Below are 20,287 nucleotides of genomic sequence, written 5' to 3'. Positions count from 1 at the left end.
ATCTTATGAATATATTTTAGGTACAAATGGGGTCAAATTAACCATCATTATTCATTTAACTTGATCAATTAATTTAATTAGTATTTAGCGCATTATAATGATGTCTTACACGCACATTAGTATTTTGTTCACGTTGTTGAAAAAGTGAGGATTTAAAAAAAAAAAAAAAAAGACACCGCTGGTTACTGAGATGATTAATCATGAAACTTTGTCACATATCATCATCATCAATTATCATCATCTTCATCACGGCTAAACAACAACAACAACCTGAACTTTAAATTTGCGCAGAGTGGTCCCATCAATAAATATTCAAGCTATAAAGCAATAAATACTCCTGATTGTATTTTCCATTTTACTGTAAGGTTTATGTGTGATTACAGCAGCACGCACACACTCAATAATTACAACACTCGTTTTGTTGGACACATGCATCTACACAAATTTGCTACCAAGTGTGTGTGCGTGCATGTGTGCGTGTGAACATGAATCTACGTGTGAATGTGTGTGAAGGTGTGTGTATGTATGTACATGTGCTTGTGCATGCGTGTGTACATGTGTCCAAAATGTAAACGCGGTTCAGTCATGCCACCATTTTGTGGATGCTTAGTCACAGCAGGGAGGGGTCGAAGAGTTAGCCCAATGCTAATGCTAACAGCTACACAACTTCAACACGTGAAGAAACAACTACACGCACGCACAACAACAATAGCACTAGGAGAGAGGGAGGAGCCAAACAAATTGATGATTAATGTCCGTGAGTGGCACTGCCGCCACCACTCCCTGCTTGACCGTAACCATAGAAACCATCGCAGCGCTCATCAAGCATCCGTGCGCTAGGACTAGCTCTCCTTCGTAGGGGGCGGGCCTGGGGGTGGGGGTGGGGTGGTCTAGGCCCCGGGGTGGGGGGTGGTACGCTGGGCATGCTGGGAAGGGGGCGCAGTTTTCAGGTGGACCAAGTCCAGGAGCCCCCGCCGCCCAGCACGAAAAAGAACGCCATCTTTGTAGTTTGTACACGCCTCCTCTGATCCAGTCAAGATTCTAGAAGGAGTTTTCTTCAGGCATCAAGAAAGGCAACAAAGAAACAAATGATTATTTACTAATGCAATTACTAGACAAACTGCATATGAACACTGAAGAGTTGACGATGAACCGGGGGTTGGGGGTAGGAGGGAATGAAATTGAAAATTGGGGAAAATAAGTTATTACAGTATATGTATAATATGTATTATTTGTGATGAGAATTGCTGAAATGCTAACATATCGCAAAAAAAGTAGCCTGAAAATAAAACGCAACATGCCCTGACTGAGCTGAACAATATAAGGGGGAAGGATTTGAGAAATGTGGAGGGGGGCTGTGAATATGTAAAATATCGCCATTAAGTTCTGAATTTTCATCCATGGAATGTGAATTACCAAAATTAGATTTGATGAGTTTAATGTGGAAAATTTTTACATTCACTTTAACACGTTCACTGCCATTGACGGCTTTAGAAGTCAAATATCCAAAGCTGGCAGTGAATGAGTTAAGGGATTTTGTTTTTCATGGGAATTGGGGAATTACGGGAAAATGGAAATTTTGGTTATGGTTTGGGGGTGGGGGGGGGGAAGGTTCGCTGATTTTGTGAATACTTTTGTTAGTGGGAATGCTTTGAATCGGTTGAGAGACATGAACGTAGTATGAGGACAAAAAGTGACAGAATAATAAAAATGTTGGCACTTTTTGGCAATGATAATAATAATGCATTACCTTTGCCTCCTCTGCTTTTCGAGTCTCCGAAAGGGTCACTGGGAGCGGAGGAGCATGCACCCCAGGCATCTTTTGCATCAGCAGAACCTTCACAAGAGGAACACAACTCAAGTAGAAACTTCCGGAAGAAGACTGTCGGCAAAAAATAGCCCGCTGCGTTCTGACTTTTTAATTAAAATGCATTTATTCAATTAGATTTTTTTTTTCTCGTTGATTGTAAATAGTAAAATAAAAACAAATAGTGAAACAGTTTTACATGGACATCAAATATGTTGCATTAAATAATTGGTTAATGAATTATAATTGATTATGGACAATGAATTATATAAAATGTATAAATTAGGAGATAAACTAAAGGTAAAAAATATAAACATTTATATAAATGTGTTTGTTATACAATATCAAAATTTTTAATTTAAGGAAAATTAATGACAGAAAATGTAAAAAATTAAAATATTTATATTGAAACAAACTACATATGTCATAGTTAGATAATAATTTACATATTTACATGTCATATATAGTTATAGAACTTATAGATAATAATTTACATATTTACATACATATTTTACTTGGTTACCTTTTCAAAATGCACAATTTGACATTTGACAAATTTGTATAAATGTATTAAATAATTGGCAAATAAATTCCAACTGCTAATACTCCAGGTAGTAAATGATGATAATTATTATTATAATGATATATTATATAATCATTACTTTATTTATTAAACTATATAAAAAATATAAAGTCCATATACATAAGAAATATAAAAATAAACATGATTTAAACTTTTCTTAAATGAAACATTTGTTTTAATAATGGCTGATTAATTCTAATTAAATTAATCATGAACACTACAATTAAATACTCAATTACTTTTATTTATTAAAATAATTGATTATGTAAAACATAAAATATTTAAAGATATAATAAATACATACATATCCATTTATATATTTATATAATTAATATGTTTTATATATTTATATAATTTATTACTTTAAAGAAACCTTTTTACACATCTCAACTTTTTATTTTTTTTTCCATCTCCAAATAAAGTTGTGTTGTATTACCTGGCGACCCCCATGGGTCACTTTGGGCTTTGGTGGCGTCCCCGAACGGGTCACAATTGTCAACTGGCGAAGATGCGCCGCCGCCCCACGGGTCCGAGCCAGCGGGGGGTGCCGAGCCGGAGGGAGCCCCCCACGCGTCTCCCTCGCTTTGGGACAAGTTCAGCGGGGGCGCGGCGAAGGGATCCGATGCCCGGCCTTCTTCTTCGAAGGGGGAGTCTTTACGGCTCGTCGGGGGGGCAGAAAAGGGGTCCTCGTCGGACGGGGCGGAAAAAGGGTCGTCCTTATGGGCCGCTGTTTCGTCAGCTTCTGCAGCAGGTGCTGAGAAGGGGTCGTCTTCCGGGGTGCCGAAGGGGTCGTCTTTCGGGGGTGCGGTGGGGGCGGCAGGTGGACTTTCTTCACAGGAAGTTGATACTAGAGAGGCTACAAATGGCTCATCATTTGCGGCGTTGAAGGAGTCATTTGGAGTGCCGAAGGGGTCATCTTTTGGGTTGTTAAATGAGTCGTCTTTTGGGGTGTTGAACGGGTCATCCTTAGGGGTGTTAAATGGATCATCCTTGGGGGCATTGAACTTGTCTTCTGGGGTATTGAAGGGGTCGCCTTTCGGGGTGTTAAATGGGTCGTCTATGGGTGCATTAAATGGGTCGTCTTCGGGGGAGTTGAAGGGGTCATCCTTCGGGGTGTTAAACGGGTCGTCTTTGGGTGCATTAAACGGGTCATCTTTCGGGGTGTTAAATGGGTCGTCTTGGAGTGCATTTAATGGGTCATCTTTTGAGGCGTTAAACGGGTCATCTTTGGGGGCATTAAAGGGATCGTCTTTTTCGGCATTGAATGGGTCTTGTTTTGGGGCGTTGAACGCATCATCTTTTGGTGTGTTGAAGGGATCGTCTTTTGGGGCGTTAAACGGGTCACCTTTAGCTGTGTTAAACGGGTCATCTTTTGGGGTGTTAAATGGGTCATTATTAGAAGAACTAAAGGGATCTTCTTGGTTTTTGGGTTGGTCTTCAAAGGAGCCTGTATGTTTTGGGGCGTCATTTTGGGCCACAAAGGCATCTTGTGTATCTGTTTGTGCTTTAAATGGATCACAGGGTTCATCTTTGTCGCCGAAAACCTGAGCGCTTGGAGACTCCAAAGAATAATCATCTGTTTTAGCAGGACCTGAATCTGATGCATCGGGCCTGGAGGGTGCACCCCAAGGGTCCGCCTTGGGGACCCCCCAGGGCTCTGGCTTGACATCCTCCTCCTCCTCCTCCTCCTTCTTCGCTCCTCCCCAGGCCTGATCCACAACGCCGTTTCCTTTTCCAGCATCTTCCCATTTCAGCTCATCTTCGGACATTTTGGCCTACACAGCACAGAAAAATTTTTATGTTTAAAGCAAAACGAATTTTGTGTTGGTGTGAGAACCACTTTTTATCGGAATAGAGCTGTGCGATACGGTCCTAAAACCTCACATTTTATTTTCACAAAAACATCAAATTGTTTATTTTCGTTTATAATCGATTTCCCACTCCTTTGCTTATAAAAAAGCAGATACCAATGACAAAACTCTTTTAGCTTTTTTTTTTTCCTGGTGGGATTTTCTTTTGTTTTGTTTTTTAAATACTGTCTGTTTAGTTGTCTTACATTTTGTTAGATTTCTATTTATATACAGTACTTTGTTTCAGCTGTGATTGTTTTTAGTGCTCGAAAATAAAATTGAGTCGAGTTGAGAATTCAATTTAGCACTTTTGCTGTTGCTAATTCAGCAACTTTTGGCAACACATGGAGCTGTCTTTAGCAATATCTCCAGAAAATAGGTTGGAAACACTGCTCCTTTTTTTCATACACAAAATAATGTGAAAATGAACTTGCTCATGATGCGCTTTCCACTAAAAAAAAAACTAAAATTGCTGAACTGCGCAGGCGGAGAACAGCAACCTTTGCAGGCTCACCCTCCGTTCCACCTCCTTCTTCTGCTCTTCCTGCTTGACGCGTTCCTCCTTGCGTGCGGCGAAGGAAGCGGTCAGGTCGGCCACTGAGGGAATGTTGTCCAGGGACGGGAGCCCCGAGGTGCCGGGAACGTAGCACGGCTTGTAGTTGGGGTCCTTGACGGCGTCCGAGGACGAGGCTGTCGCGAGAACGCCGGATAAGCCGGGAGGGAAGATCGCAGAGGGAACTAGCCGAGCCCGGACCGACGACTTGCTCAGTTACCTGCGGAACCTTTGGACGTCTTCTCTCGGGTCATGACAGCAAAGTCTCGCTCCTCCTTGAGTTTGTCGTCGTCCTCCATCAGGACCAGAACAACTTTGGCCTTCTCTCGCACGTTTGTACCCTTGGGAGACATGCGTTGTTCACGTTTGCTTGTTTTCCCCCAATGTGTGTTTGATGCTTTTTTGTCGTGTGTGTCCCCCACCGGTGTTAAAAAGTAAACATGGAAATGAAGATGAACACCAAGAAGTAACAAGCGCCGTGGAGAAAGTTGCGTTCACCTGGTCTTTGCCGTCTTTCTCCACAAAGCGGTACTCCGTGAGCGCTTTGACGATGTAGATGTTGTCCTTCATCTTGAGGAGCACACGGTCGTCGCCCGTCTTCAGCAAGTACTCCAGCAGAGTCAGCGACTGCAACAATCGCACGCAAGGTAATTCATTTTTATACTGAGCATGTCTTTGGCCTGAGCACAAAAAACAGGACACAGTGTTGGGCCATTGATAAACTTTGGCAAAAACGACAGAGGAGCACCTGTAGGTGATGTTTAAGACACTATTAGATGATTAATGTACATATAACATGATGTATAAGTGAGCTGAATGGTAGTTGGCATTTTTTTTAACCTACAATTGTAATCGCTAATGCTAATTGTGAATGCTAACTGATTGCGTTGTCTCAAATTCTGTAGAGTTTATGTTAGTAGAGTAAAAAAGAAGGGTTAGAAAAAAAACTCGATTACTCAACAAAATATCTATAGGATAATCGATTCTAAAAAGATTCAACAGTGACAGCCCAACACTGAATAACGCAATATAGTTTGCCCCTCCCCCCAAACATCTGCCGGTTATGAATCACAAATACAAACGGGAACACTGTATTACTATTGTTCCTGTGACCTTGTGGATGTGCCTCCAATTCCTGTCGTCCTTGAGCCTCTTCCACAGCATGGTCATGATCTCGTTGCAGGCCACCACGTTGTAAGTCAGGTCCGAGATGTCGGCCATCTGCGAGCTGGACGGGCCCCACGGGTCGTTGGACGTGGCTTCTCGAACCTGCGCCACGGGCGGCGTCAGCCCACAGTCCTTCGGCTTCTTCTTCAACTACATTCCGGACGGGCGTGACCTACCTTGACCTCGGCCTCAGAGTAGTTCTGGACCAGGTTCTTCAGCTGTCTGCGCAGCATGGAGGACGTCATGGTGCCTGCTGGGGGACGATATACACAAGAAAAACTGTGCGAACCCTTTGGAATGGAATTTTTAATACGCTGCCACCAAAATTATTACAGCAATCCGTTAAATAAAATAAAAACAGGCTTATATAAATGTATCTAACGTAACTTTGTTCACTCCTTATTGTCGTAAAAAAGATCCGAACTTTGAATCTTGAGGTGACATCATGCCGTACGGCTCCCACAGAACACTCCTCACACAGTTCAAGAGAGTTCACCGATTAGGTCTCAAGATATGTTCAACACTTTAAATTGGTTAATAACATCGAAACATACCAGACAATGTGAGGACAGACCAGTGGCATCGATTGGTGGGGGGGAAAAATTAATAAATTGACCATACGTGGACATACTGTTTCTGTCTGATAACGGGTTTGCGTAGCATTAGTTTAAGCAGTGTTTGTTTACTATTGTGACTTCGATGAAGTGACCAATTTATGCTGCGACGGAGGCAATTTCAAGGGGCTCGACTACTTTTTCGTAGGGGATCAAGACGTGTACATCATGAATACGTACCTGTGAGTGATGTCCTGCTGTGCTAAGGATGCTAATGTAGCTCGAGTGCAGCTTACTGGCTCATCGTGCTTGACCTCTTCTGCTCCTCAACGCTGCAACAAGGAGTCGACACAAACCTCAGTGTCGGGGCACACAAAGACAAATTTAGTCACGGGAACAGTTGTTTTGTTCCATGGGGAATGTGAGATGTAAACCCCACGAACATGCAAACTCAACACGGCCAGAGACGAAATTCGAACCCAGAACCTTGCAACTCTGCGGCAGATATGCTCACCACTAACCACAAGTGCTTCCCGTCTCAAAATATTCTCGAATATTCGCCACTGGCTTCTGATCTTCAGCAATTTCTCAAGCGTCTCGAGGCTCGCGTAAGTCAAGGCGGACTAACACGCGAACATTTCCGCGACAAAATGAACACTTTGGGCCACGTAAAAGCGTGTGAATGTCATGTTTTTAATGATTAGATGTTTTGATTTACAGGACCTCGGACAGAGACAGGAGTCAACATGGCGGCGACCGAGCGCTGATTGCTGGACAATCATGTCAAAAAATATATAGTTTTTAGTCCACAAGACAACAACAGACACGTTGCTAACCAACATTTAGCTAAGGTGATCACGTCCTAGTCGTCGGGCACCGGCAAACCGCGGCGGAAACGTGGAAAATGAGAGAAAATTCACAGCTACTCACTGCATCCGAAGAGGATTTTATTCTTGTTCGTGTTTTTGAGTTGAAGCAATTGGCGGTTGGGCAACCAGGGTTGACGAGCATTAGCGCCCCCTGTCGACTGGAAAGTACATCGGTGGAAAGGCAGGAACGAAAATACGGTTGAAAAAGGGACAAACACGGCAACTGAAATATTTCCATTGGATATATCTTTTGAATTCAACGTTTTCTTTTAAATTATTATTATTATTTTGAGGTGTCCACTGGTTTGAGTGGGAGTGGGAACGCTGGCCAGGAGTCTGACCGTCTCCCAGCATGCAACAGTGCAGCTCTCGGGTTTCGGCAGGGATCCCTTTCCCTGCATTTCGAGCTGTCATCCACTAAGCAGCCTGAGGATTGACGACGTTCGGCTCGCCAGCCTGCTAGGTTCACCGCAACGGGATTCTCTGCAAGTGGAAGAAGCTGCCGTCTTGCTCGGAGGTCAGCGTGTTTACACCCTCATAAATTGCATGCGGGTGCGAGTCGTTGCCCTTGGGTGCTCAGATGCGTGGTGTGGAAGAACTAGACGGCGATCGACGTCAGTGAGCTCACAAATAGGCACAATTCATTTCAAAATGTGACTTTACATTTGTTTTCATCAGGAAAAAGCATGCACACCCACACTTTCCCCGCTGGACATTTCACACCCACACCTTTCCCGATGTCTCTATGTGGGTGTGCATGACAGAGTTCAAAACCCACACTTCCCACTAAAATGTTTGAAGCCCACATTTTTACTGGTGACAGGTTTCAACACCCGCACAGCACCCACACTTTCCCCGCTGGACATTTTACACCCACACTTTTCCCGATGTCTCTATGTGGGTGTGCATGACATAGTTCAAAACCCACACTTCCCACTAAAATGTTTGAAACCCACATTTTTACTGGTGACAGGTTTCAACACCCGCACATTTCCTGGTCGAATGGCGCAACACCGACACTTTACCCAATAAAACGGTCCCACACGCACACATTTTATGGTGAAACACCCTTTGTTTCAGTGAATGAGTTCGATACCCACACTTTTCCCAGTGAAATGGTTCAACACCCTCACTTATCCTTGTTAAAGGGTTTAAAACCCACAATTTTTCCCAGTACAACAGTTTCACACCCACACTTTTCCCAGTAAAACGTTTCAACACCCACACTTTCTACAGTAAAAGAGTTTCACACCCACATTTTCCCCAGTGAAACAGTTCAACACCCACACTTTTCCAAAGTGAGATGATCCGAAGCGGGAGGAGAGGATCGGGGGGGGTTCAGAGGATTTGGCGAAGTGGGTCAGAACACGGCGAGTGTTCAAATCCGGTGATGAAAGCCCACGTGTCAAGTTTATGAGCTCATGTCTATTTTGGAACTTTGAATTGAGTTGGTGCCCACTGTGTGTGTGGGTGGGTGCTAAACGCTAAATGCTAAACGGTATCACAGGCATCTCTGGTTCTTGTCAGGACGTCAAGAAACTGTCCGACGCGTTTACGGATAAACAAAGTCGAGTGGATGCGCTCGGCAGCCAAGAATGAAGCGCTGAAAGGTCGCGAGGTAAATATAGACGCAGTTCGTTCATCAGCTCAACACAGCAGAACCGAGAGAACCTCTCTGCAGAACCTCAGCTGTGACCTCCCCCAAGGAAACTCGGTTTACTTGAGTGCAACTTCAGTCCTGTTTTTTCATCCCGCTAGGGTTCTTCTCTGTATTAGGAGTAGGTATACGAGTAGTTTCAAACCAGATTTGAGCCAGATCTGATCCACATTTGTCAGTGACTAAAATGTTGCATGAACGAATACGAAAGTCTTGTCGGAGGTCAATACTCTGTCAGTGATTTTAATGCATCGTCTGTTTTTAGCACTAATGCTAAATCTAATGCCAAAGGTAATGCTAAAATAAAGCACAGGTTCATCCGCGGCCTCCGCCCTCCATCTCCTTCACTTTGTTCATGGCTCCTCTTCCTCTTGTAAGCGCTATTGCTAAATGTAATGCTGAAGCTAACGTAACATAGCACTAAAGCTATTGCTAATAGTAAAGCTAATGTAAACAACGTCTGAGTCCCTCGCTCGCCACCTCCCTGGTTCTTCCTCTTGTTAGTGCTAATGCTAATGTTAAAGCTAACATAGGCAACACATGAGGCCCTTGTTCACCGCTGTCCTCGGCCCTCCTTCTCCTTCACCTTGTTCACAGCTCCTCTTCCTCGGCTCTTCTTCCTTTGCTTCTCCAGTTGTTCTCTTTCCCCGGCCGGCACCCAGGCGCCCCCCAGGTACCCCAGCGCGTCCTCGGGCCGCCCTCGGTCCTGCGGGCCAGGGTTGATCAGCAGGCGGAAGAAGGCGCGGGCCAGCGGGGTGAAGCGGGCAAACTGGGGAGCCACGGGGGGCTGCCCCTTCCCACCGAACTCCGCTGGGGAGCCGTCGGGGCCCTGGCGCTGCGGTTCTGCCCACACGTCCAGTTCGTCCTCCAGGCTTTTGGCCGTGCGGAACCACTGGAGATACTTGAGGTAGGCGCCGCAGTCAGAGGACGTGTGGGACCACGGGTGGGCGCCCGTCAGCATGGCATAGGTCAGGACCCCCAGGGCCCAGCTGTCGACACTGGGCTCCACGGAGGCCCAAACTCGCGGATGTCGCTTCTTCTCGTTTCCTGGCTTCGCTCGCTCTTTTGCGTCATTCTGATCGCCGCCGCTGTCCTCGGTGCCTCGCGCCACCTCGGCTTCGGGGGTACAGTAGGGGGAGCGGTACCACACCTCCGGGACCTTGGTTCCTCGGGCCTTCACCTGCAGTGAAAAAGTGTTACGCACGCGCCAGTTTAAAGGAAAATGTTCATATCTGTTATCTATCAGTGTTGAATGTTGCAGCTTCACAACCGCTATCTACATGTGTTGCTGCACTGTTTTTGTTCAAATATACATTGCTTAAAGGCTTAAACATTTTGAAAAAAAAAAGTCCTATATTTGTCATTATGGGGGGGGGTTGTGTGTATAATTTTGATGAAAACAATTTTGGAATAAGAAAAAGTGAAGCGCTGTGAATACTTTCCGGATGCAGTCAGCGTCACTTTTAGAGACTTTTGCGAGGTAAAAATAAATCAATAAATACATCATAAAATTCCGCTGTAAATGTTAAGCCATCGTTCTTGTTCGTGAACGCACCATGCCGAAGTCTCCCAGCTTGACCCATCGGCAGGCGGCGTCGCACAGGAAGACGTTCTCGGGTTTGACGTCTCTGTGGACGAAGCCCAGCGAGTGTAGGTGGGACAGGGCGCCGCACAGCTGGGACACCACCCGCTGGCACTGGTCCTCCTCCACGCCCACCTGACCAAGCAACCCAGTCCAAATAGTCAGTGAGCGTTCTTTCCCCTTACTTTGACAAGCTAGGATGTTAGCGTTACCTCGGGTACGATGAAGTCGTACAGATCGCCGAAGAGGCCGGCCTGCTGCGCGAACACGTAGTGCGACGGCGTCAGGTAGGCGATGCCCAGAGCGCGACTCAGAGACGGGTGCGTGCAGAACCTCAAAGACACGTTGTACTCGCGCAGGAACGAGCAGAGGCACGTTGTCACGCGAGGGAAGAACTTCAGGGCCATCGGGCTTCCTGGACACACAGACGCACACACCGACGCCCTGCTTGGTTACAATTCGTGATCTTGTTGATTACGATGATGTTAGTGTCGCTGATGATGATGTTAGTTTTTATAGTGTTGGTGTCACTGATGTCACTTACGTTGATGCTGTTGATGTCGACGTCATTGATGTCGGTGTGGATGATGATATTGTTGATTTCTTTGATGTTACTTATGGGATCATTTTGATGTTCATGTTGTTGATGTTTTTTTTTTTAATGTCATTGATGATGGTGTTGTTGAGGATGCCGGTGATGTCGCTGATGCAATTGATGTTAACACACACACACACCGTGGCTCACCGCTCTTGTTGTGCACGGCCAACATGACCTTCCCGTACGAGCCTTCGCCTAACATCTTGACCACCTGGAAGTGCTCCGACGTCTCCAACCTGTTCAGCGACTGAGCGGTCAGATGGCACATGTCGTCCAGAAGCCTGGTGGCGGCCTACGCACGCATACACGTGCATACACACACATGCGCACGGGAGAGGAAAGTCAGTGCAAGTGGTTGTTTGGTCACCACGGTAACCACAACGCTTGAGCCCCTCATCCGCGTAATGAAGACGAGCACGGTGTGACTATGACGAGAGTTTTTTTTTTTTATTGGACAACAACGAGTCAGATGAAACCACCACGGCTTTAAGGCACTGTCGAGTGATGGCTGTCGCCACGGTGACGACCCCCACACACATATACACGTCTGTTATTAGCCGTAACAAAGCCCTCAGCAGCTGAAGCCCCCGAATCAGGCACGAATACGTAAATCATCAAAACCCTCCCAGCTGCCTTCAGGCGAGAGGCGGCGTACACCCGGGACCGGTCACAAGTTCATGTGAGGGAACATGTAGACAGACAAGCATTCCCACCTACGAACAATTTCACGACAAAACACAGACACAGAGGATTCGAACGCAGAACCTCAGAGCTGTGAGACAGACGTGCAAACCACGAGGTCACCGTGCTGCCCAACCGAGTTAAAACATGGCAGCCTCTTCTTAATGAGCTCATCTCACTCAAGAAACTTTCACTCTCACATTCCAGCTTGGAGACTTTCGCAGGGTGTCAGCATAATGCATGAGTATGTGTGTGCGTGTGTGTGTCTGTGCGTGTGCGAGTGTCCCCTCAATAAAAAGTGTTTACGATGAGCGCTTCTTACATAACCTGACGCCCCACGCGGAACATTGACAGATAATCTTGAAAAGTAAAAATAAAATCTACGGCTCGTTGTTCGGACGCCGACATTTACGAGGCGGCAACGATCCGGAGAACTCGAACACGTCCAGCGGAATTGTCGTCAACGAATATTCGGCCGCTATGAGGATGATGTACGATGTTTGTCGAGCACTTTCGAGGAGCGCAATGACACGTTTGCTATTAATAACAACATGAACATAAATAACCAAAATGGAAGAAGCCGCTTTGAACTTTGACCCTTGTTGGACATTGATGAGCCACTTAGCAGGTGTTTTTTCCCCCTTTTTTTTTGGGGGGGGGGGGGTTTAGAAGTGCAACAAGTAATTGATGAATCCACACCTAATCAATGATCAAATTCATTGACAACTATTTTGATAATCGATTGTTTAGAAAATTTGAGCATCTCAATGGTAAATATCCTCCATGAAAGCAGACTTGATTGTCATTTGCAAACATCTTTTACAATGATCGCCACCAACCCACGAACGGAATCATTTACGTGCATTTTCTGGACTGTCAATTTGTACTATTGTCCTGTTATTGATAAAGGCACGGAAATTCAAATTTATTTTTATCATCGATTAATCGAAAAGATAAACAGATTAATCCATACATCCATTTTCTTTACCGCTTCTCCTCATGCGGGTCGCGGGCGTGCCGGAGCCCGTCCCAGCTATCTTCGGGCGAGAGGCTGGGTACGCCCCGTACCGGTCGCCAGCCAATCGCAGGGCACATATAAACGAATAACCATTCGCACTCACATGCACACCTACGGGCAATTTAGAGTCTTCAATTAACCTAGCGTGTATTTGGGATATCGGAGGCAATCGGCGTGCCCACGCAGGCACGTGGGGCGGGATTCGAACCTCGGTCCTCAGAACACATTAATCGAGGATTAAAATATTTGTTAGTTGCAGCCCTAGTGCAATCAATTCAAAATCAAAGAAAGGCATTAAATGTTACAGTCGAGCGGAAATATTGCTAATTTCGCATCTCTTCTTAATCCTTTTAGGTTATAAGAAAAATGAGGAATGAGCTTTTCCCCCCCCCCCCCCCTCCAGAGTTGGAAATTTCAAAATAGTAATCAAAGCTCCTGAAGCCCAAGGTGACACGTCAGCACGAGGTAGTGCCATTTTATATAGGACTTTATATTTTGGAGTTTTAAAAAAATAAAATAAAATAAATAAATAAAAATCACACCCATCAAGATATGATCATCTTTAACCTGACAAGCATCGTTCTCTTTGCGCTCGCGAAGGAATCAACATCATTCACAACATTACCGTCATTTTTTTTTTTCCCCGTTCCGATCCAAAATCTCAGTCCAAATGTTCTTCCGTCAGCAGGCGCGCCTGCAGCCAACGTGTCCTCTGCAACTGGGCGGCATCAGAACCAGGAGGAGAACCACGAGAACCTGGAGAACCACCAGCAGAACCGGGAGCCGGCGCCAGTCAGCCAAGCTTGTTCGCAGCCACGCAGTCAAATTTGTGTCAGCAACTTGATGCGGGCTGCAACTTTAACCAGCACAATCTGTGCTCACTTAAACACACACACACAAACTAGGCTCTGTGCGTGTGTAACAGAAGTTGATTGGCGAATCAGTGCCACCTGGAGGTATGGTACCAGTCAAACATTGAGGGCGAGGGGTTTCCCCTTAGAAATGTCTATTTTCTTCCAAAAATAAGAAGTTCCAACTTATAACAAAATAGATCAAATCCCTGTTTTGTCATTGAGTGTATGCATCAAGATGGCGGCGAAGCACTTAAAAACGGAGAGGATCATAAAGCATCAACACTGTGTCTCTAGCATGTACACGATCCATGAACCCACGTTACATGGACTGCATTTGGAAGCTAGTTCAGTACAAACGTCCAATAAGGTTCATCAATAGTGTTCCCTAGCACACTAGCGTGAATAAGACGACTTGATAAGACACGAGCAATATCAAACATGATTTTATTTACATAAATCTATTTTTTTTTTTCCTCAACCAAAAGGCAAAATGAAAAGCTTGGCCTCGTCGAAAAAGCTTCCCCCAAAAAAACATTAAAAAAAATCAAGTTCTTTTTCTTGTACAGCAGTGATGACACAAAACGACAACATTTGTGCTTAAAGCCTTCACGCCACCGTTGCGCTGAGGGCCTCAAAAACACTCAACTTTACAAAAATAGCTTTGCTGTGTGCCAGTCGTCGAGGATTTGCGTTAGTTTCAGTGTCTGCTGCAAAAGTGCTTCCTGCCTGCACGCAAATTTGATTAGCCCACACCAGCTGAACCTTACGGCCCCGAAACGTAAAATTCTTCGAACGCGGGCGAGCCTGAGACGCAAAACACTTTCTTCGGCTCCTTTGGTGAATTCTGGCCACAAAACCATGATTATCGCAAACTCACTTGAGCATGATGGAGGCAACTGGACTCCTCTTGCTTGATAATCTACAGATTTCGCTCAACACAAAGAATCACATTAATGCTTTTTTTTTTCTATTTGGGGGGGGGAAACCCTTCCAACATAACTTATCAGAACCAAAAGACGCTGATTCAGCACGTGCGTATGTGTTAGTTTAACCCATAATGTACAAGAACGTACATAAATGTAGGCACGGTCGCACAAGAGACCAGTAGCGAGTCATCAGTCAGCTTGGCACTGATTGGACGAGAGAGGGGACATGTGACGAGTACTTCATGACGGCGGAGATTAAAACCGCAACAACAAGGGGAAAAAAAGTTAGCGCAAACGGAAGGAACAGCAACCAGGAGACGCGAGAACGGGAAAATCGTGTGCAAACCTTAGTGGGACAATTTGGTCAACACAAGCAGCCCCCCCCCCCCCCCCCAAAAAAAAAAAAAAAAACACAAACAAACAAAATAAATGCATACATTAAAAAAAATAAAATAATAATTTAAAAATAACATTAAAATTAAACAAAACAAATTAAAAAAACTAAACCCCTAAAATACAGTGAAAAAAACAAAACACTCACTCATATTCCGTCACATATTCCGTCACTTGCTCTCACAACTCCATCTCATTTACAAGCTCTCACGCATTTCACACGCTTACATTCTTCCTCTCTCATGTTCCATATTCTGTCACACACTTGCTCTCTCGCTCTCTCACAACTCCATCTCATTTACAAGCTCTCGCACAATCACTCGCTCTTTCCCAAACTTATTCACATTGACACGCTCTTTCGCTCGCTCACGTTCACGCAGTCTCTCACAAATACTTCACGCATACTCTCACTCGCTATCTAACAAACTCGAACTCACAGGCGCTAAACTCTGCCACTCACGCTCCCTCGCTCTCACAGATACGCATATTCCCATTTTTGGAGTAAAACCCCCCAAAACACTAAATCATCCCTGACGTTTTGTTCAATTAAGAAGCTGAAGTGAACTTAATTATTATTATTATTTTTTTTTGTACCCCCTCAGTCGTCTGTGGAGTCCGTGTCATCGTTCAAATACTCTTCCTCCACGGGCGTGCCGGCGTTTTGCACGCCCCAGTCGTCGTCGTCGTACTCGATGCTGTCGTTGTCCTCCAGCAGCTCGTGGTCCAGCCCCGCCGCCGCCGCCAACACCGGCCGGCCGCCGGCCGCCAACGCGCCCGCCGCCGCAGCCCTGTTGACCGGCTGGGCGTCGGCGGGCGGATTCTCCTCCGCCGGCGGGGCGGCGGGGGCCTCCTGCGGCGGCGCGTAGTCCCCGTTATTGTTGGAGAAGGCGTCTCTGTCCTGCCCGTCGTCGTCCACGTTGACCCTCTGGTGGCACATGGGGCAGGTGTCCTGAATGTAGAGCCACTTGCGCAGGCACAGCGCGTGGAAGTAGTGGTGGCACGGCGTGATGCGCGCCGAGGCGGCGAAGTCCTGGTAGCAGATGGCGCACACGTCCTCGATGCGTCGCAGCTGCTCGCCGCGCAGCTCGGGCAGCGAGTTGATCTTTTTGACGGCCGTGCGGCGGTTGATGAAGGTCTTCCAGCCGTTGCGCGCCTGCAGGTAGATGTTGAAGTAGGCGTGCAGGCACATCATGCAGGCGCGGATCTTGCTGCCCGACTCGAACATCATGGTGTAGGCGCCGTTGCCGAACATCACCACGCCGAACAGGAACTCGATCACGTTGCCCGCCGAGCGCACGTAGTACACGTAGTCGTCCAGCTTCTCCCACAGCACGTTGGAGAAGCCGTCCGCCATGAAGAGGCCGTAGACGGTCAGCGACACCAACACCTGACCCAAGCGAGAAGCGTGTTCAACTTCACACACCGATAGGAATTTTTGGCAGAATAAAATTCCGATAACTTTTTTGGGTCCCAACAACAATAAAGATCTGAATTACAGGCAGAACATTTGACGCACCTTGAGACACAGCTCCACGCAGAAGGCGGTGACGGCGAAGAGCCAGGTGTTGAGGGCGTAGTGGTGCCACAGGGCGTGGCTGAGCACCACGGGCAGCACGAAGAGCGCCGCCGACACCAGCAGCACGGGAAAGTGGCGGCGGAAAGAGGACACGTGCGAGGCGCTGAGCGACATCAGCACCGGGTCCGTCATCCCTTGGATGAAGTGCAGGATGGCCGTCAGCAGAAGGCACATGTTGCGGCTCAGGCGGACCTTTGGGAACGGAGCAGGAGAACTTCTGTGATCTAGCGATGCCAGCGACGTGTAATGACGTGAATTCTTGATTTACGAACGTTGTACATCATCGGTCATTTCTCAGAAACTCTTAAACCCGCCGCACAGCGAGCGATTGCGCACCGCACATCAACCGATGCGCTTCTCGTGTCCTACCAGGCGTTCCTCAGGGTCCAGACTGCTGAGGCCGGTCTGCAGAGCCAAGATGAAGAACAGCACCGGAGCCACGAAGCCTAAACGTTTGTCCTCCTCCTCGGTCGAGCCTGAACGAGACACGACACCGGCATTAAGACCGCCGGTGAGCGTTTCTTTTTTTTTTTTTTCCACCGCCGGGAAGGCCGCCGACTCGCACCGATGAACGTGAGGATGCTGAGGCCCAGGTAGTGCGCCGCCGACGAGATGACGGCGCTCATGCCCAGGACGGTGAGCGTGGAGTCGCAGCCGGAGATGATCAGGTTGCTCGTCACGTCGCACAACACGTCCCAGCTCAGCAGGTAACCCTAAAGGTTGCCACCGAACAGCCACAGGCGGGAGGAAGTCACGTATGTGCAAGTCAGAATCAATCAATTTAATCGGCTCCGTGCTGAGCTGCTGGAAAAAAAACAGGTTGTCCTATGTCGAACGCATCCTCCCTGCTTACCTGCTGCCAGGTACTTGGTCAATGCTAGGGACTAAATTAACTTGACCCAAACCAGCTACGAGCTGCAAGCTGTTAGCTATCGGTTCAGCTTTTACCTGCGAGCCCGAGCTCCCGTCGGCGCCCGTGGCGTCGCCGCTCTCCCTTCGCACCGCTTGCACCACGTAGACCAGGATGATCGCCTGCGCCGCGATGCGAGTCAGCCAGAAAACCCGCAGCACGTCCGGGAAGCGGATTCGCTTCCAGGTGTCCTTGAGGAGCAGCTGCAGGCCGTACATGCGGTACATGTGTCGCACCAGCAGGTAGACGTAGCGGCACGAGTAGTAGAACCACTTGAGCCGCACGGCCAGGCACGCGGCCGTGTTGAGGGCCAGGCCGGCGCCCGAGAAGACGGCCACCGCCCGCCGCGCGTCCTGGGGCAGCTCGATCACGAGCCCCCACATGGGCACCATGATGTCCAGGACCACCAGGGCGGCCAGCGACGACTGCAGTCCCAAGAGGAACACGTAGCCCACGCCGAACGCCAGCTGCACGGCGGCCAGGCCCAGCCACAGGGTCGGCCCGTTTCTGGGCAGCGGCCGGAAGCCCAGCGCCGCTTTGTAGTAGGCGCTGTAGAAGTCCATGTGGGAGGTGGCGTGGTAGTTGACCAGGACGGCCGCTGCGCCCAAGACGACGGCCAGGAAGAGGGTGTAGAACTTGAACAAGGCCTTCTGGGAGAGCAGCAGCACCACGCTGGAGACAAGCACACCTGCAGGATGATGGACATGCGTCACAGAACTTCCCCAAACAACTTGAGCTCATCGATAGTGACTCCCAACCACACTTGGAAATTAATGATCCATTTTCACTTAATTGGTCTGAAAAGTTGTGTTTGTTATGTGTGCTCCCTCTAGTGGTACTTGAAAGCACTGAATCAAATGTTCAAAGTGCGCATTATGTGACAATGACACTGCAGTTCAGTTGTATTGAACTTTGAATTCAAAATGTTTGCATTCAGTCTTTTAGACGTTTGTTTTCAAACATGCATTCTGGTAAATTGTATCATATGTTGTGTGCAATCCACTGCAATTGAATGACTATTGAAATTGGTTCAAATGTTCCCATATATGGCAGTGTTGATGTAACTACACGTTACAGTGGCTTACAAAATGAAATGCAGTGAACCCACAATCCTGGGGTGGACTGCATGAATGTTATCAACCAGAAATGCTTCTTTTAAGTACAATATGTACAATACAGAATGTGTATGTGTGTAGTGTTAAAACTGTTAAAATGCTTGATTCTTAATCTGCATGTGTGTAGCAGATTTTAATTATATATATATATATATATATATATATATATATATATATTTTTTTTTTTTTCAGATTTTAAAAATCCTTCGTATCTGTACAGGGCCTCAAATAAGGTCGAAAAGGTGAACGACAACAAACTTTGACGAGTAAACACATGATGAATGCGACCAGCTCCATTTGTGGGGTCACGTAAGATGATCAGAGACGACATTTAAAATAAGGCAAAGGATTTTACACACGCACACAAACACACACACACAAAAAATGTATATTATAGCGTAAAAAAAAAAAAGTGTTGCTGTCGACTTCGCGGTTGGAGTGTAACTGACAGGTGACGTGACCTCGGCGGCTCGCTAACATTAGCCCCGGTTCGAGCTGCTACTGTGCGTGCGTGTCGACCGAAAACTTACCAACGACTCGGAGCACACCATCCCCGACGGTACCGGCCCATCCCGGTCCGGGCTCGGAATAAGAGTTAAAAATCGCGTCGATGATGAAGATGCACGGGACCCGCAGAGCCACATCTAGCACCGCCTGGGCCTGCTGGCCTATCCGGGCTTGAGTGGACGCCATGCGGCTTCGGGCTCACAGCTCACAGTCCCAGTGGCTCCGGGACGTCCATGGACCGGGGACAGGCATGGAAGTCGCCCGCTGGCAGGCTGTCCTGGCTGGGTTGTTCGGGCTTAGCTCGGGCTTCACTTGCTTTGGCAGCTAGGAGTCGCGGTCGCCATGTTGGCCACTTTAACTTTTCTGGTGCGTCTTCTTCGTCGGGCGTGTGGGACGCTACCGCCGCCTACCGACTGAGCGCGGAACTACAACATTCACTCTCCCCTTCGAGGAAAAATGAGCGACAGCACAGTGAACAGTACTACTGCAATACAAGTGTCCATCAAGTCCGAGTGTTCTGCCGGACTGGAATCAATATGAAACCAATTTCATCAGGTTACCTGAAATGCACAAATGCAATGCGATTAAAATCCTTGCTAACCACTCAGCTGCAGTGTCGCCCCCGCATAGTCTTGATTCACAGATTTTATTTTCCAAAAATAAATAAATAAATAATACCCCCCAAAAAAATAAAAAATCATCGATTTAGACTTACACAAGGTTTATTGTCATTTAGCTTTGCACAAGTAGAATACGGAACAAAATTTTGTAGCATGTGGCTCAACACAGCGTTTAGAGTATACATTTTTAAATTTGATAAAGAAAATAAATAAAAAATGTAGCCCATACACTTATGAAACAGGAATTTAAAATACATAAACAGTCGGTTGATAACTGCAATCAGCATAATATGCAAAACAAAAATCATTATATACTGTGTATGTAACTGCATATTTTTTGTCTTTGTATATCGTTAGCCAAATTGCATAATTGCATTATCAATTTTTGATCATTTTCGCTACAAGCAGATTTTTTTTAGGTTTTTTTTTAGGGGGGGGGGCTAATAACAATTCGCAGATCTCAGATT

At 46.7% G+C, this 20,287-nt stretch overlaps 3 protein-coding genes across 7 annotated transcripts; all 3 read right to left on the bottom strand.

Moving 5' to 3' along the window:
- Window positions 1-341: 341 nt before the first annotated feature.
- Window positions 342-7,566, bottom strand: LOC133470670 (epsin-1-like). Of its 3 annotated transcripts, none has more exons than XM_061759293.1 (10): window positions 7,445-7,566; window positions 6,755-6,870; window positions 6,137-6,213; window positions 5,907-6,062; window positions 5,292-5,420; window positions 5,014-5,134; window positions 4,755-4,930; window positions 2,827-4,165; window positions 1,751-1,837; window positions 342-1,055 (listed from the first exon to the last, which is right to left on the bottom strand). In XM_061759293.1, exons 3-10 carry the CDS (start codon window positions 6,203-6,205, stop codon window positions 1,042-1,044), a joined length of 2,091 nt encoding a protein of 696 aa, XP_061615277.1. In that variant the 5' UTR covers window positions 6,206-6,213; window positions 6,755-6,870; window positions 7,445-7,566; the 3' UTR covers window positions 342-1,041. The 3 variants fall into 3 exon arrangements, with proteins under 3 accessions (XP_061615277.1, XP_061615276.1, XP_061615278.1); XM_061759292.1 differs by having other exon boundaries at window positions 6,755-6,846; window positions 7,445-7,531; XM_061759294.1 differs by lacking the exon at window positions 7,445-7,566 and adding an exon at window positions 7,355-7,444 and having other exon boundaries at window positions 6,755-6,846.
- si:ch211-171h4.3 (serine/threonine-protein kinase SBK2) lies at window positions 7,184-14,049 on the bottom strand. Of its 3 annotated transcripts, none has more exons than XM_061759299.1 (5): window positions 13,545-14,049; window positions 11,368-11,512; window positions 10,835-11,037; window positions 10,596-10,757; window positions 7,184-10,220 (listed from the first exon to the last, which is right to left on the bottom strand). In XM_061759299.1, the coding sequence occupies exons 1-5, from the start codon at window positions 13,548-13,550 to the stop codon at window positions 9,594-9,596; spliced, it is 1,143 nt and encodes a 380-aa protein (XP_061615283.1). In that variant the 5' UTR covers window positions 13,551-14,049; the 3' UTR covers window positions 7,184-9,593. The 3 variants fall into 3 exon arrangements, with proteins under 3 accessions (XP_061615283.1, XP_061615284.1, XP_061615285.1); XM_061759300.1 differs by lacking the exon at window positions 13,545-14,049 and adding an exon at window positions 12,224-13,492; XM_061759301.1 differs by lacking the exon at window positions 13,545-14,049 and having other exon boundaries at window positions 11,358-11,496.
- Window positions 14,050-14,200: 151 nt separating this feature from the next.
- Window positions 14,201-19,628, bottom strand: rnf139 (ring finger protein 139). Its single transcript, XM_061759291.1, has 6 exons — window positions 19,224-19,628; window positions 17,617-18,266; window positions 17,234-17,381; window positions 17,038-17,144; window positions 16,609-16,860; window positions 14,201-16,479 (listed from the first exon to the last, which is right to left on the bottom strand). Exons 1-6 carry the CDS (start codon window positions 19,384-19,386, stop codon window positions 15,691-15,693), a joined length of 2,109 nt encoding a protein of 702 aa, XP_061615275.1. The 5' UTR covers window positions 19,387-19,628; the 3' UTR covers window positions 14,201-15,690.
- Window positions 19,629-20,287: the final 659 nt, after the last annotated feature.

This window comes from Phyllopteryx taeniolatus, chromosome 21 (genome assembly GCF_024500385.1).
Source record: "Phyllopteryx taeniolatus isolate TA_2022b chromosome 21, UOR_Ptae_1.2, whole genome shotgun sequence".
Lineage (NCBI taxonomy): Eukaryota > Metazoa > Chordata > Actinopteri > Syngnathiformes > Syngnathidae > Phyllopteryx > Phyllopteryx taeniolatus.
This window is presented reverse-complemented; position numbering and strand designations above follow the sequence as displayed.

Coding starts and splice junctions, on each gene's coding strand:
- LOC133470670 (XM_061759293.1), bottom strand. CDS start 6,205: ATGACGTCCTCCATGCTGCGCAGACAGCTGAAGAACCTGGTCCAGAAC. Junction 5,421..5,906: donor ATTGGAGGCACATCCACAAG/GTCACAGGAACA, acceptor CGATTGTTGCAG/TCGCTGACTCTGCTGGAGTA. Junction 1,838..2,826: donor TGACCCATGGGGGTCGCCAG/GTAATACAACAC, acceptor CCTCTTGTGAAG/GTTCTGCTGATGCAAAAGAT.
- rnf139 (XM_061759291.1), bottom strand. CDS start 19,386: ATGGCGTCCACTCAAGCCCGGATAGGCCAGCAGGCCCAGGCGGTGCTA. Junction 17,145..17,233: donor CAGCATCCTCACGTTCATCG/GTGCGAGTCGGC, acceptor TGTCTCGTTCAG/GCTCGACCGAGGAGGAGGAC. Junction 16,480..16,608: donor GCGTGGAGCTGTGTCTCAAG/GTGCGTCAAATG, acceptor CGCTTGGGTCAG/GTGTTGGTGTCGCTGACCGT.
- si:ch211-171h4.3 (XM_061759299.1), bottom strand. Junction 11,038..11,367: donor GGCCGTGCACAACAAGAGCG/GTGAGCCACGGT, acceptor CTGTGTGTCCAG/GAAGCCCGATGGCCCTGAAG. Junction 10,221..10,595: donor AGCTGGGAGACTTCGGCATG/GTGCGTTCACGA, acceptor TTTTCACTGCAG/GTGAAGGCCCGAGGAACCAA.